Source organism: Colobus angolensis, unplaced genomic scaffold, assembly GCF_000951035.1.
Source record: "Colobus angolensis palliatus isolate OR3802 unplaced genomic scaffold, Cang.pa_1.0 Scaffold192, whole genome shotgun sequence".
Lineage (NCBI taxonomy): Eukaryota > Metazoa > Chordata > Mammalia > Primates > Cercopithecidae > Colobus > Colobus angolensis.
The window spans coordinates 1,795,318-1,811,366 of NW_012115066.1; the positions used below are offsets into that span (position 1 = coordinate 1,795,318).

Consider the following 16,049-nt stretch of genomic DNA (forward strand, 5'->3'; position numbering starts at 1 on the left):
TGAGTTTTGCTCTTGTTGTCCAGGCTGGAGTGCAATGGCACGATCTCGGATCACTGCAATCTCCGCCTCCCAGGTTCAAGTGATTCTCCGGCCTCAGCGCCTTGAGTCACTGGGATTATAGTCATGCTCCCCCATGCCCCGCTCATTTTGTATTTTTAGTAGAGGCGGAGTTTCTCCATGTTGGTCAGGCTGGTCTCGAACTCCCGACCTCAGGTGATCCACCCACCTCAGCCTCCGAAAGTGCTGGGATTACAGGCTAAGCAGTGAGCTTAGTCTTGAGGATGCAGAGGTGAATAAAGCCCTATGCCTGTCTTCAAGGAGTTTGCGGATTGGCCTAGGTGGGAGCTGGGGAACATGCTCAAACAGGTGTCGGGGAACAGCTCTCACAGTCCTAGCTCTCCTCCTGCCTCGAGCACCTTGGACGAGTTTCTTTGTTTCTTTGCTATAGCTTTGTCATCTGTGAATGGGACCTGGACTGGCCCCACTCCGAGGGCCCGTCTGTTCTGTCATTTTCTGACTTGTCAGATTTAGGTCAGGACAGGCCTGCGCCTGCGGGCCCAGCGCTGTAGCAGGTGAACCCAGGGTGTATCAGCGTTTCCCTTTAGGGCACTCTTGTCAATGCTCCCAACGGCCTCCTCCATCCTCCCTGTGCTGCTCTGGGGAGGTCTCTTGGCTCTGCCCGGAAGTAGGAACGGTGGAGACAAAGACAGCTTCGCATTCTCTTCAACTGTCAGCATTGAGAGTGGCAGATTCGGGAGGAGAAAAATGAGTCAGTGGCAACTCGTTGTGTGTGACTCTGCAGTTTATGAGTCCGCGGGAGCCACAGTCGTAGGCTGAAAGTGACCCTTATTTAAGAGGGACTGAGTGTGTGGATGGAGCTGCCCTGGCGCTTTGCTGGACTAGGCGGCCTGGGGACACTAACTGAGAAGTGGATGAGGACAGGAGCCAGCCTGTGATCCTCAGTGTCTTACAGTTTCCTGGAGAAGTGGGTGTTTCGGCAGGAAGGTGGTGGGTAAACACCTGGAATGATCCATTCTGCTCACTTTTCTACTTCCCTGTACCAGTACCATGGAATGAGAGGCAGCTCCATTAACTCGTTTAAGATCCTCATAAAGGGAGTTAATATCCTGCAATTACACAGGTGAATTGCAGTTAGCAGGCCCATTTGAAGAAGGGCAGCGAAATGGATCTTGTCTTTGTAGTGTGACCTTTACTGGACAAGTTAAATCCCAGAGCTAGCCGGTTTAAGGATACGGAAGGACCTTGTGTGACTTTATTTCTTTGTCACCTCATTTGTTGGTTTATATAGATCTTTCCAAGTGGCAGTGGCATTTATGAAGCTGCTGAGACCTTCTGAAACTTGACAGGCCTGTTATGCTTCTTTGGTTAATAAAGTTTAACAAAACTGTTGAACTCATTCTGAGCAGGGGGTGAAGGGGCAAAGACTGTACAGAAAAACAGGACATAAGTCTGCTTTTTCCTTAAAAGAAAAAAGTTAAGAGACAGGACAAGTCATTTCTGCCTCTTCGTATCACAAGTTCCTTGTTGCTATGCCTGTTGCCTGCAGACAGCTGCTAACACCTCCCGTGCCCTTTCGATGGCTTGCCTCCGTGCCCATCTGAGTGGCCTAACTCACTCTTCTGACCACAACAGCATGTTCGCTTTGGAGTTGAGACTTCGGTTCCCCCTTCTTCAAATGCTAACCAGCTGGAGTTGCAAAAACCTTCTCCCCTGGCAACCTGAAGGTTGACTTAAGGCTAGAATATCTTTTTCTTGCATCATTAGTTTTTGGGACATAGCAGAGTTAGCTGGTGAGAGAGATATCAGTGAACATACTTCTGGGCTAAACCTACTAAACCTGCAAGTAAAAAGTGACTATGAGATTCGTGGTGTTTCCTTTTGCCCTTCACTCTGCTGAACTCTAATACTCACCTTTTAAGTCATTCCTTAGAGTCACTAAAGGACTTTAGAGTCACTAAAGAGACTGAAATTACAGGTCCAAAGGTGTCGAGGAAAGAAAGAAATTCATCTGAATGGAAATAGCCAGTCCTTGAGGCCCATGGCTGTGCCATGCTGCTGGCCATGTCACGTGATCTCATTTCGTTTCTCCAGTCCCGGAAAGTGGGCATTAGTAACCGCTGAGGACTTTAGACTCAGTGTGTCCGAAGTCACACAACTTGGGAGTGGCCAAGTTAAGACTCAAACCTGAAGCCACTGCCTTTAACTGTGAAGCCGCAAAGTCTCCCAGCAACTACTACAAGGGGACAGTGTCCTTGAACCCGACCCTGCAGGGTGAGTTGGGTTTAAATAAGCAGAGGGAAAAAGAAAGAGAATTCTGGGTGAGAGGAGCAGTTGGTACGAGCAAAAGTGTAGTGGAAGGATCAGGCGTGACACAGAAGAGTGCCTGCTGCTTGTGAGCTCCGTGGCGCAGGGCACCATGGCCTCTGCAGCCATCTGATATCTCCCAGTGCCTGAGTGCCTGTGCATAGTAGCTGCTCAATATTTATTGCATGAGTGAATACTTGAAAAGATAGTTATCTTCTCCATAGACTGAGTACCCTGAGGGCAGGGATTTGGTCTTAGAAATCTTTGGATGTTCTGCAACTCACAGTGGTTAATAAATAGCAAAGATTCAGTGAGTGTGTCCTGTTGAAATGAGTGAAGGAATAGCAGGTAAGGGAAGGTGAGATGTGCCTGAGTGAAGAGACACTGACACTTTGAGAAAAACTGAGCAATACATTTAGACTGGCATGATAAGGGCGTATCATGGAAGGTCATCAATGCCAGGATGAGGAGCTCTTGTGTCCTCCTTGAGATATTTAAAAAAAATCTCTCTCTTACTGCACAACATCATGGGCCACAGAAACCCAGGCAGTGCCCAAACTGATGGGTGCATATTAGAACCAGAGTCTAGCACAGCTTAGAAACCATTTTTCTGCAGGACTGGCCTTAGCCTTGCCCCATTGTCACTGTCTTCCTACTTGAGGGTGACCACACTGTTACAACAAAAAAGAGATCTGTACAAACCTGTGAATGGGAACCTGCAAGGGAATAGATGCTATTTCTGGGTACCACAGTTGTTTTGGGGGTAGTTAGGCTGGAAAGTCCCAGCCAACTTCCTCTAAGAGGTGTTCTCAGGCCAGGAGTTCTCAATAAAAGCTACCCTCTCTTTTCAGGTGTTGGCTACATTCGTGGTTTTAAGAAAGCCTGAGCACCTGAAGGCAGCCCGTGGAAAAGCCCTTTCCGAGGGCATTCAGAACCTTCTGCTCCTAGAGGTGAAGCTGAACTGTCACCAGGACTTATGACCCGTGGCTTCGCTCCCATTCTGCCCGGCGAGTTCCACAAGATGGGCTCCTTCCGCAGGCCTAGACCGCGCTTCATGAGCTCCCCCGTGCTCAGCGACCTTCCCCGATTCCAAGCAACTCGGCAGGCTCTGCAGCTGAGCTCCAGCTCAGCCTGGAACAGGTGAAGGAGGCCGCAGGATGTGGGGTGGAGGGCTGCCAAGGGCCATGGCAGGGAGGGAGGCATCCGGGGGCTGACTGAGCTTCTGCTGATTCTGGGAAGGTCGTGATTATGGGGGTAAATGATGACAAGAGCAAATTTTTTTTTTCCCCTTTATTTAGAGACAGGGTCTCACTCTGTCACCCAGGCTGGAGTGCAGTGGTACAATTATAGTTCACTGTAGCCTCAAACTTCTGGGCTCGAGCGATCCTCCTGCTTCAGCTTCCTGAGTAACTGGGACAACAGGCACATGCCACCACACCTAGCTAATTAAAAAAACAATTTTTTTTTTAAAGGACTGGGTTCTCACTATACTGCCCAGGCTGGCCTTGAACTCCTGGCCTCAAGGGATCACTCCCACCTCAGCCTTCCAAAGCACTGGGATTATAGGTGTGAGCTACCACACCTGGCCAAGAGGGGAAGGTTTTTTTACATCCAGTGTGTCTGTTAGCTTTCTTTGTTTCAGTAGCCAGAAAGTAGACCACTGAGAGCCTCTGGCCTGTCAGTCAGTTTACCAGACTGGGACAGCTGTACTGGAATTACAGTCACTAGTCATGCTCATTAGTCACACCTGGAACTGTCAGCATAGCTGAGAGTGGGCTTCTATAAGTAACCTTAAGTAACTTACTTCTTACTTCCCGCTTGGGAAGATAAAACATGTCTGTGAAAAATTAAATGAGTGGCATAAACCAAAGATTATGAAGACCTGTGAGCCACGGGTGCTTAGAAGAGGAGGCACAGAGTTTTGTTAGGTTCTAGCCAACCTTTTGTGCACCAAGAATTGAGCAGACTGAATCAGCACTGTGTCTTATATGCTTGTGGGCTACTGTTTTTCAAATCTTTGCAGCTACTGTTTGGAGAAATTAAATGCACCATTATTTTGAAGCATGACTGAATTCTTTGTAGTTTGGGTCATTATGGATCTTTTTTCTTGAGACAGTTTTGCTCTGTCACCCAGGCTGGAGTGCAGTGGTGCGATCTTGGCTCGCTGCAACCTCTGCCTCCCAGGTGCAAGCGATTCTCCTGCCTTAGCCTCCTGAGTAGCTGGGTTTACAGGTGCACGCCACCACACCTGACTGATGTTGTATTTTTAGTAGAGATGATGTTTCACCATGTTGGCTAGGCTGGTCTCGAACTTCTGACCTCAAATGATCTGCCTGCCTCTGCCTCCCAAAGTGCTGGGATTACAGGTGTAAGCCACCGTGCCCGACCCATTATGGATATTTTCAATGAATGGACACAGAAAGCATGACTCTGATGATAGGGATGGAGAGAGGGGGTTCCAAAATGTTTTGGTGTTAAATGGATCCCTGTTCTTTAAAGAGAAGGCCAGGGCCCTTAATACAGACAAGATTGTAAGCAGTTCCTTTGCTGAAACACTGGGCTGTCATCCTAGAGGCTGTGGAGTAAGCCCTGACATGGCCTCTCAAGGGACTGACTCTACTGCCCGTACACCTCACAGGAGTGGAAATATGAGGGGCCTGTAAGGCTGGCCTGCGGGAAATGCTTCCAAGGAAAGTACTGTTAAAAAGGAAAGGAATTACCGGTTCATGTTAGTTCAAGGCCACCAAGCTTCCCTGTGAAGACAGTGGCTGTGAAAGAACCCCAGGCATGGGTCAGCTTCTGCTTGCAGGAAATGCCATTTGGAATCTCCCAGGCCCATGCAGTTTCCTGCAGTCAGATCCCATTGCCGGCCCTTGACTGTGGCTGCACCACCAGGGCCGCCAGCGAGGTGAGGGAGGAAGACCTGCTGGCTTGCAAGAAAGCAGGGGCTGCTTTTGAGTCCTTTTGGCTTCTGTCTTCCTTTCTCTCCAAGGACACTGAGGAGGAAATGGAGGATGGATGGAGAGTGTGACCAGGTTTGTGCTATTAGCTTCCTGGTCACTCCACCCACCTTCAGCCCTGAGCTGCTATTGAAATGGCCCAAGAAGAGAGATTCCCTAACCAGGTGTTATTCTCTTTTCCTGTAGCGTTCAGACTGCTGTGATCAACGTTTTCAAAGGGGGCGGCTTGCAAAGCAACGAGCTCTATGCCCTGAATGAAAACATCAGGTATGTGGCAGGCCAGACTTGGTGCCATTTTCCCGTATAAGCCTGAGCAGGGGCAGAGGGGCTACCCCCTTAGGAGCCTTAAGGGGTTTTTTTGTTGTTTTTGTTTTTTTCCCTGCTTGGCTCTTATTGCTTCTTCTATCAGCTATGCTGCTTTCATGGCTGTTGTGTTCTGAGACCTATATCTGTCTAAACTTCTGATGCAGAGAGAATCATTTGTTCAGTATGTAGTGTGTTTTGTGGGGGAAGGGGTAGAGGGTTGATAGATGGCAGGTGTCATTTATTCTGCAAGCATTTATTGTGCCTCTCCTAACCATTAGGCACCGTAATAGGCAATTCAGCTTGGTTGTTGGAACCAGACTGCTTGGGGTTTTATTGCTGTTCTTCCTTTTACTGAGTGTCTTACCAGCAAACATTTGAGTGCGTCTCTGTTGGCCAGGCACTGGAGAGACAACAAGGACCAAAGACAGACATGGACCCTGCCCTCCTGGAATTTATATTCACTGGGAAGGGAATCATGAGTCAATTAGCCACACATGTGAAATGTAACAGTGCAACTAAGACAGCTACTCCAACACGGCTGATGTGATGAAAGCATATGTTAGAATGATTGATTTTTGTCAAGGAGGCCAGGAAGGGTGGATGTGATGCTGCTGCTGTGATCTGAAACATCCACGGATATTACCTAGGTGAAGAGAGCTCCAGTTGGTAGAAACTGCACATGCAAAGTTCCTGTGGTTGCAATGAGCAAAGAACCAAAAGAAGGCCTATCCACATGCGTAGAGAACCTGAAGTTGGGTAGTTGTGCAGTTAGGTCTGTGTTTTGGTGAAATGAGAGCAGCAAGTCAGGCAGGGCTCAGAGCACCAGGATCTTCCAGGGATAGGAGATTGACCCATCAGGTCTTTTTTTTTTTTCTTTTGAAATGGGGTCTTGCTCTGTTGCCCAGGCTGGAGTTCAGTGGTGCCATCTTGGCTCACTGCGGCCCCCGCCTCCTGGGATCAAGCAGTTCTCTGCCTCAGCCTCTGGAGCTGGGATCACAGGTGCCTGCAACCATGCCTGGCTCATTTTAGTATTTTTAGTAGAGACGAGGTTTCACATCTTGGCCAGGCTAGTCTTAAACTCCTGACCTCGTGATCCACCCACCTTGGCCTCCCAAAGTGCTGGGATTACAGGCATGAGCCACAGCGCCTGGCCTCCATCAGGTCTTTTCAGGCCCTGGCATTCATTTGTTTCTGGATATGTTAAGTGCAGAACTTCAAGGCTAAAGATCCGACCCTGGAGTGCGCAGAACAATAAACAAGTACATTGTTCTGGTCCTGTTTACAGTTAGTTAAGGCCTGTGTTAAGGTCAATGGGGTGTTTTAAGAGCTCTACTTTCATTAAAGTCTTTAGAATTGTATTAAATTTCCATCCATGTTCTTGAATTTCACATCTTATATAAATATGGAAAAAGACAAAAGATATCTAGCCCAAGGCCTCATTTTACAAAGGAGGAAACTGAGGCCCCAAGAAGTTGAGTGACAGGGACAAATCTGGGTCAGCCAGCCCCCACATTGCCAAGCTTCATTTTTCTCCAAGGACTAAAATTCTGGCCTTTCCATGAGGTTCTTTAGTTCACAATACAAGTATAAATAAATAAAACAGTGACTCAGGAATGTGCTAATTGTTCTTCACTTTGGGAGGCTGATCCTGAAATTGTACTTAAAAGCTCTGTTTGTGGACAGCTGGGATAAGTACAGGCCAAGCCAGATTTCACCAGCCCAGGTAGCCCAGGGGCTGCTAACTCAAAAGACTTCAGGTACCAAGCAGGTCTTCTGAATGGGTGAAGCTGGTGTGGGTGCCGGGTGGTGAGATCTTGTCCTCTGTCGAAAGAGGATTACCCTGGCAGAACACAGGCCCTGTGATACATCTCTTATTTTTCAAGAACTGGAAATTGAGATGTTTATGTGAAATTTTCTGACTTTTAAATGTTGGTAAATCCAAATTTCCCCAAACATTAGTGCAGGCCAAACAAAACACATCTGTGGACTGAATATGGCCAAGAAGCTGCCCTTTTATGATACTAGTCGTTGCATGCATTGGGGAGGTATTGCTGCTTTGGGGTGTTGAGTCCCCAAAAAATGCTAGGTACCTTCCTCCTACATCAACACATTCAACCCTTCCCACAGCCCTTTGTTAGGAGGAGTTGATAAATGAGAAAATCATGTATTAGAGAAATAAAATAACATGTCCAAAGTCACACAGCAATGAGCAGTGGCATAACGATTTGAACTCCTTTCTGACTTAGATACCTCTAGTAGTCTGCTGGGGCTGCCATAACAAATACCATAGACTGGATGAGTTAAACAACAAAAATGTATTTCTTGATGTTCTGGAGGCTGGGAAGTCCAAGATCAAGGTGCTGGTCATTTCCATTCCTGGTGATGGCCCTCTTCCTGGCTTGCAGATGTGTACTTTGTGTACACATGACCTCTTTTGCATTCGATGGGGAGAGCTCGCTCTCTGATGTCCCTTATAAGGACACTAGTCATGTGGGCCCTACTCTCATGACCTCATGTAACCCCAAGTACCTCTCAAAGGCCCATCTCCAAATCCCATCAAATTGGGGGTTAAGGCTTTGACATATAAATTTTGGGGGGGATGCATAGCAATACCTTTGTTCTTTGGGCAATATTGTAGTGTCAGAAAGAGAGGTCTTATGCTGGGAGAGGGATTAAGCTGATTGTTCCTGATCTTTTTTTCTGCCATTGTTCCTTTCCTGAGGTCTCTGTGAGCCCATCTCTTATCATATCCTGTGACTAACACCCACCTGAGGAGCATGACACTCCCCCAGCCCTCCTTTCCAGTGTTGGAGTTAGGGCTACTAGATGTCCTCTGTGTCTTGAGTGATTTTTCAGACTAGTGGGAACTACATATGGTTGAAGTTTGAAACTATTTGCCCAGATATAAATTGAGCCCAGAGTAAGCCAAAGCTTAAAAAAAAATCAGAGCTTTCTTCCCCATTTTTCTATACCTTACATTCTAGCCACACTATATTAGAGAAGGCCAGAGGATGGAGATAGGCTTTCACATCAGAGACGCGGATTATAACTGAGGATGTGAAGTATCTCCCAGGGACTGAATGTGACCTGGATGTCCCAAGTTGAATAAAGCCAGCCCTCCCACATCAGCAAGTGCCTGTGTGGAGGTAAACACAGCTGCCTTTATTCCAGCATCTTAAACACTGAAATAGGCTGCTCTCTGGTTACATTCAAGTAGACACTTGGGTTTTGATTTTCCTTTTGGAAGACTTGTTTGCAGAATAGATCTATCAACTCAACATGATTGAGGCAGGACTGGTGGAGAGGGTGGGACACAGAATGGTAGGGATGTCAGAAAGAGATGTGCAAACAGGCCTCAATGGGCTCAGTTCTTCAGCCCATTTTTCAGTTGTGACAGTCCTCTTATATGCAAAGGATTTGTGCTAGGTTTAATAGACATTTTTAACCGAAGAGAGCAGTTTCTGGATTCAGAGAGACCAGGGATCAAGATTGGGCTAGCTGTGTGACCTTGGGCAAGTGACTTCATTTTTCTAAGTCTGTTTTGTCTTTTATGAAATGAGGATAATAGTAGCTCTAACCTCATGGTCACTGGGAGGATTGAGATAATGCTAAAAGCATCCTTAGTACAGGGTCTGGTGATTTAATAAAGTTTAATAAATGTTAGCCATATGATTCTTATTACTGTGAACACTTATGAAATAGTAAAGTGATACATAATGGGTGAGTACAGTGCATGAAAGCACAGGCCGATGTGATGAATTTCCCCATGAATAGTGCTGTGTATAACCCTCTCCTGGCTGGGTGTCATGCTCCCACTTGTAACCCCAGCACTTTGGGAGGCTGAGACAGGAGGATTGCTTGAGTCCAAGTGTTTGAGACCAGCTTGGGCAGCATGATGAAATGCCGGTTTCTACAAAAAATTACAAATAAAATTAAAAACTGGGCGTGACGATGCACATTGCACTCCAACCTGGGCAACAGAGCAAGATCCTGTCTCGGAAAAAACTTCTCCAGCAGTTTGGATGAGGTGAGCTCACTTTGAACTAGAGAGTCTGGGACAGAATCCTCAAAGAGTGGTGCCTGGAGGTGAAGTTTGGGTGAGGCTAAGTTCTTACAAGGAGAGCCAGCTGTTTCTCCTTTCCACAGAGAAAAGAACAAGAGGAAATGACTTTCTCAGTTCTCCATTCTACTCAAGCCAAATGGTAATAAACTTTTTGATGGAGTATCCAAGTCTGGGGTCAAAGCCTAAATCACGTTCTTTGGGTCACTCATCCCAGCCACCCTGGCCACTTTCTATCTGTGGAGTTAGTATGTACCTGAGAAATACAAATTTATTTAAATAGTAGCCAATGCAAAGGATGACTAGGAAGGAAAATGTTTTATGTAGCTGGGTCTTGTAATGCAGTAATTATTATAAGTGGCCTTTCCATTTAAGACATGTCTTTGAAAATAGACTCTCTTTTTAATGTTAGCAGATAGACTTTGAAGTAGCTATGAGGAAGAACTTGGGACTGAGGAAGGTCAAGTTCTAAAACACAGTACTGGATCCAAAGACAGGTGTCTCCACACTGTAAGAATAAATCCAGCTGGGTGCTGTAATCCCAGCACTTTGGGAGGCCAAGGTGGGCAGATCACGAGGTCAGGAGATCGAAACCATCCTGACTAACACGGTGAAACCCTGTCTCTACTAAAAATATATATTAAAAAAATTAGCTGGGCGTGGTGGTGGGTGCCTGTAGTCCCAGCTACTCGGGAGGCTGAGGCAGAAGAACGACGTGAACCCAGGAGGTAGAGATTGCGCCACTGCACTCCAGCCTGGGTGACACAGCGAGACTCCGTCTCAACAACAACAACAAAAGAATAAATCTGTCAGGCCAGGTGCAGCGGTTCACCCTGTAGTCCCAGAACTTTGAGAGGCCGAGGCGGGTGGATCACCTCAGGAGTTCGAGACCAGCCTGGCCAACATGGCAAAACCCTGTCTCTACTAAAAGTACAAAAATTAGCCAGGTATGGTGGTGTGCACCTGTAATCCCAACCAGCTATTTTTGGGAGACTGAGGCAGGAGAATTGCTTGAACCTGGGAGACAGAGGTTGCAGTGAGCCAAGATCGCACCACAGTGCACTCCAGCCTGGGAGACAGAGTGAGACTTTGTCTCAAAAAAAAAAAAAAAATCCGACAGAAATGTCTCACCTCAATATAGTGGCCAGTGTTGCCCTGTGTAAAAGTCAGGGCACGTGGTCTGTTGATATGAAAACCATAAATCAGAATATTTCCTATTGAAACTGCCTTAGGAGGCACAGCTTGCACATTGTAATATCTCTCAAGGTAAGAAAATGACCTTTCAGAATAGACGTATTCTGGCTAAATCCCCAGGCATCACAATCAACAATTCTGGCTTCCCTAAATTTCCATCTGCTGGAGTTTGGGCTGATTCTGGGAATCTTCTTGTTTTGAATTCTCTGTGGGGTGTTAGTGCGGCTTTTAACACCCCTCTCCAGCCTCACCCCTGATGTGGCTGCATTTTGGCAGCGGGGACAAGTCTGGGTTAGAGGTTTGGGTTTCATGAGCCCTTCCAAGAACGAGGGCAGCTAAGCTGACACAGGAGTGCGCTCTCCCTAAACAGTCTTTTCTGCCAACTCTCCCACTGATTTTATGCGACCGAGAAGAATTAGAAAAGTGTGAAAAAAAAGCAAGATTGATGTTTGCTGGTTCTTTGAAGAACCTGCTTGCCAATGTTCTTGTAAGTTCTTATTCAGTCTTTGAGTATTGGGGTGTGTGTGTGTCGAAGGCGGGGCCATTGATTCATTGATTCTTTTATTGAATAAATGTGGAGTACGGGGCTGTATTCTGGGGTGGCCACTGGGTAGGTGGTTTGTGTCTTGGAGCTCTTACAGCAGAATGAGAGAGGAACTGGGCAGGAAGTTCTCGGGCAATGCTCTTAGAGGGGTGAAGGTGGAATCTGGAGTGCTGGGAGCCTGTAGAGGATGGGCACATAATTAGACCTAGGAGAAAGTGATACCCAAGTTGAAATCGGAAGCAGGAGCAGGCAGAAAGGGCAGTTGAGGATCTAACATTCTTGCCACCACCACCACTCCATGCCCTCCCGCCTCCTCAAACTCCCTGGGAGGACTTTTTCTCTGCAGAAATAAATGCTCAGAGATGAGGTTTCCGGAAACCAGAGATGAGTTATCTGCAGCCGGCCTGAGACAGGAAATGCACATTTTCCTTCTCTCTCCAACCACCCTGCTTCTGTTCTTGTTGGGAGGGAGGTGGTAGTGTGAAGAAAACCCCAGAGATTTTCAAGGAAAGAGTAGGTTCCAAGAATTGTGTTTGATCTCTGACAGGTCTGAATTGAAATATCTTCCTTCTGAGTCAGTTGCTTGCCGGAAACCCAAAGGGAAATCCACCTCCGATTTTTCCATCTCTTTAACAGAGTCTGTTGACTGTAGGAAAGGGGGACCCACAGTAGTGGGGAGAGCTGGGAGGGGACGGGAGGAAGGTGAGCCTGGATCCAGCTCACAGGCTGATATCATAGACCAGTCCCTGGCCTGATGCCACGAGGTAATGATAACCTCGTGCTTAGCGTTTAGTATGTGCCAGGCTCCAAGTGCTTCATATATGTCAACTCTTTTAAAACTCCCCACACCCTGTGAGATAGATAGTGTATCCCTGTTTTACAAGGAGGAAGTACAGATACAGAGAGGTGGAATAACTCACCTGGAGTCATGTAGTCAGTAAGAGCCTGAGCTGGGATTTGAACCGAAGTCTCCCATGTCCTTAAACCCTTAGTAAGTGGGCTGCAAGAGCCACACAGAGCTGGCATTATCCAGATTTGGGCTTGATGTACCTGGGCATAGGTTCATGAATAGATCATGAGGGGGGCATTGACCTTCTGAGAAGCCTAGTTTTGGAGGGATTAAGATGAGGTCTCTTCTTGGTCTGGGTGACTCTGCCTGATGATGTGTTACTACCTTGTACCTGCTGTGGCTGAGAAATAGACTTGGTTTTCAGGTTAAGAAGGGTTGTTAGAAATGGCAGGTTGGAAACCCATGGGGTTGGCGCATGTGGTGTTTGGCTTAAAAGTTGTTTAGAAATCTGGACATCTCACCTAAAACTCTAGGTTTCCAGACTCTCTGGAAAGGTCAGATCTGGGCACTGGACTCAAGGTCTGGCATGGAGCTTGTCAGGGGAGCTGAGGCCTGGCTGCTGGCTTTAGAAGGACTTTCTTGGTCTTTACAGTACACACTCACTTGCCTCCCTTCCTTGCCTGCCTGCTCCTGTGGCATGGGGGGTACCACTGCCTCATTAGGTTGGCCTCCATTTGAGTTGGGATCTACCAGGGTATGCCCCTGGCAAAGCTCTGAGCATCAATCTCATCAGCAAAATGAGGATACACTCCTACCTGTGAGGCTGGTGGAGAATTTGAGAGTCTGTGCGCAGACTGCTGAGCATAGTGTGCCGCATCACTAGGAGTTCAGTAAATGCTCTTTGTCGGTTTTCCTCCCATGTTTCTCACTGTTCCCATTGCCACCCACTAGGATGCAAACACCCAAAAGGTGGGAGTACTCCATGTCCTGAGTCAAGGATACCACCTCCCATGGGTTCCCATGGAATGGACCGGAGAAGGGGAGGGAGTCTTTCTGTCTGTTCCGACTGAAGAGAAGTCCTTGAAACATATCCTATCGCAGAAGTGAGGTGGGTAATATCAGGACGTTCAGCCATCAGGCTGGATGGGCACTGACCGGCTACAGCGCTGGGCGCAGGACTCTGGAGGACCTCTGCTGTTCCTGGATCTTGAGGTGGTCTGGGCGGATCTCGCCAAAGGGCCAGGGTGCAGGGCTAGGGAACTTCCGGCAACCCTTACTTGCCAAATGGCATAGAAATGTTAACTACTGATATGGTTATTCCAACTCACCTTGGCTCACCTGCAGCACTTCTTGCAAGCTGCCTCATCTTCTTTAACCTCATGTGGGAAGAGAATTGGGACAAGGAGAGGGATTTCGCCACCTTTGGTCTTTCTCTGTATGCAAGGCAGACTGACTCTGTCCGAGGTGATTTCCCTCTGTCACTTCTGCGCTTGCCCACTCTGCTACCATCCTGCTGTCCCTGCGCCTCTCCACCAGCTTGACTCCAGCTTTTAGTAATGCCTCCTTTACCTTTCAGCCCACAGAAGTGGGAAGTTGAGTTGACAAGATGGTGAGGCGTGAGATCGCAGGTCTGTGTAATAACAGGAAATCCTGTCAACTGGGGTGGTGTCTCAGCTGGTCAGCCTGGGAGGGAGAAAGGGTGAGATCATGTAGACCAGTCAGTGCTTCCCCATTTTTTCCCCCTATTATGCCTCCTTTTGGCTTCTGGCTGTACCCAGTTTCTCATTTTGGTCAGGCCCCATGTAAGTGTCCCTTTCACATTACCCTCAGTTCCCGGCTTCCCTTTTTCTAGCTCAGTGGCTTGTGGTGGGGGTTGGTAGCAGTAGAATTCTGTTTTCAAATGAAACCAGGCATGGAAGTCCAATATGTGAAACAGATGGCATATGGGGCTGCTGAGGCTGAGAGGTTGCTTTCATGTCAGTTACACGTCCCGGCAATTCTCTTCTCCAAAACTCTGCCTCCACCTTCCTACCTTCTTATCCTTTCATCAGCTGGTCTGGCCCTACCTAACATATTACCCCCTTTATGAATTTCTCCTGGGTCCTCAATCCCAGGCATAGGAAATGCTAGTGTGGCTGTACTTGTAGGAAGATGCTGAGAAGCAGTGGGCTGGAGTTTTCAAGACCCTGGGATTCAGAGTCCTGGGTGAAATCATAGCAGCTCATGCTTGCCAAGCCTTGCTGTGGGCCAGGCAGCGTTCTAGCAATTTGATGAGGATTAACCCATTTTACTTGTGCAGTAATCCTATGAAGTAGTTATCCTTATCCCCCCCACATTCTAGGTGAGGAAACTGAAGTATGAAGAACCAGTGAATTTTCCCAGGTCATTGCTAACAACAGCTACTAAGTGGCTGCCAGGATGCAGAGCCAGGCAGCTCTGGGCTCCCTGATCGCAACAAGACATATGTTATCTCTGGCCTGTGCTTGCTCCGGTCAGTTTCCTTGTGTATTAAAAGTGAGGCTATTATTGCTGCTTACAGTTCTGTTTTAGGCTTAAATGTGGGAACGCCTACATTGTTGACAGTGGTTTCCAGCACCCAGTAAGTGCTCAATAAACTTTAATTGGAGAAAAATGCCGGGTTCCATCCTAAGAGCAATTTGTTTATTATTCCTTATGATGATGATGATTGTTTGTTCTAACAAGTAACTGCTTTTCTGTTGACAGGGCAACAACCCTAGGATAGAGTGGGAAAAGTGGAAGGGAGGCTGCCAGATTCTAGGCCTGAGCCTCCAAGGAGCTTACGGCCTAGGTGTTAGGAATCAGGGTTTTCATCTTTCCTGCATCTAGGGAACCACAAACCACAGCCTCTTTAATTTGGCTGTCTCTCTCCAGCTTTTCTCTTCTTTCTTGTCCTTTGCAAATTAAATTGGTAAACGTGAGTAAGGCTATAGGGTGAATTGTCTCATTATGATTTTGGCCTAGGTTTCTAATGCCTTGATATTTTTTATTCTCATCTTTTGGGTAAGATGAACCTCCCGTGCCCTATAAAAGAGTGGACCAGATCGCTCTCTCGTGGGGCCCAGGAGAAATCATTGAGCGCTGTTTCATCCTTTTCTTCTGGCACCTAGCACCATGTCTAACACATAACATTATGTTTTCAGTAAATGGTTAAGATTCAAATAATTAATTAATGGGGTCTCCACTCTGAGTTCCTTCTTTTTTTGATGGGGGTAAGGTAGCTTTTAAGTGGGGAAGTGTCTGCCAAGTTCCACTGGAGATGGTGTGTTGGAACAGAGGTGTGGAAAATCCCCTTCTCTCAATTCAGCTGAGACAAGATAGTGTTTTTTTCAGAAACATTCTTTCCTTATAAACCAATGCAAGCAGAATAAACAGAGTATAGACATGGATTATAGATTTGCAACATGACTCAGCCACGGTCTGCTCACAGGCTGGCCTAGCCAGTGCTGCTGGGGACTCCTGGCCCCCTTTCCTCATCTTTTCACTCTCTGTAGTCCTGGGAAAAAGGGTTCTTGGGTTACCAGCTTGAGGCAGGTCTGGACTGGTGGGTTCCCAGGACTTGTGGGATTCTCTGTTAGCTGGTACCCACCCTGCTTCCTGATGTGCCCTTGATAGGGACTTACTCCTGCGATTCTTTCTCGGGCTTCTGACCATTCTGCAATAATCTTGGTGGTGGTTATTAACTTCAGAATCTTAAAAATTTCTTTTTTTTTTTTTGAGACAGTGTCTCACTCTGTCGCCTGGGCTGGAGTGCAGTGGCCGGATCTCAGCTCACTGCAAGCTCCGCCTCCCGGCTTCACGCCATTCTCCTGCCTCAGCCTCCTGAGTAGCTGGGACTACAGGCGCCCGCCA

General features: G+C 47.3%; 1 protein-coding gene across 2 annotated transcripts in view; it reads left to right on the forward strand.

Annotated features, from left to right (window-relative positions):
• Positions 1–16,049, forward strand: part of PRR5L (proline rich 5 like) — a 176,594-nt gene that overhangs the window by 101,794 nt on the left and 58,751 nt on the right. For both annotated transcript variants that reach the window (XM_011940721.1, XM_011940722.1), the window contains 2 exons: positions 3,177–3,465; positions 5,472–5,552. In XM_011940721.1, the coding sequence (XP_011796111.1) occupies positions 3,302–3,465; positions 5,472–5,552 (245 nt within the window). In that variant the 5' untranslated portion in view covers positions 3,177–3,301. The remainder of the gene's footprint in view (positions 1–3,176; positions 3,466–5,471; positions 5,553–16,049) is intronic.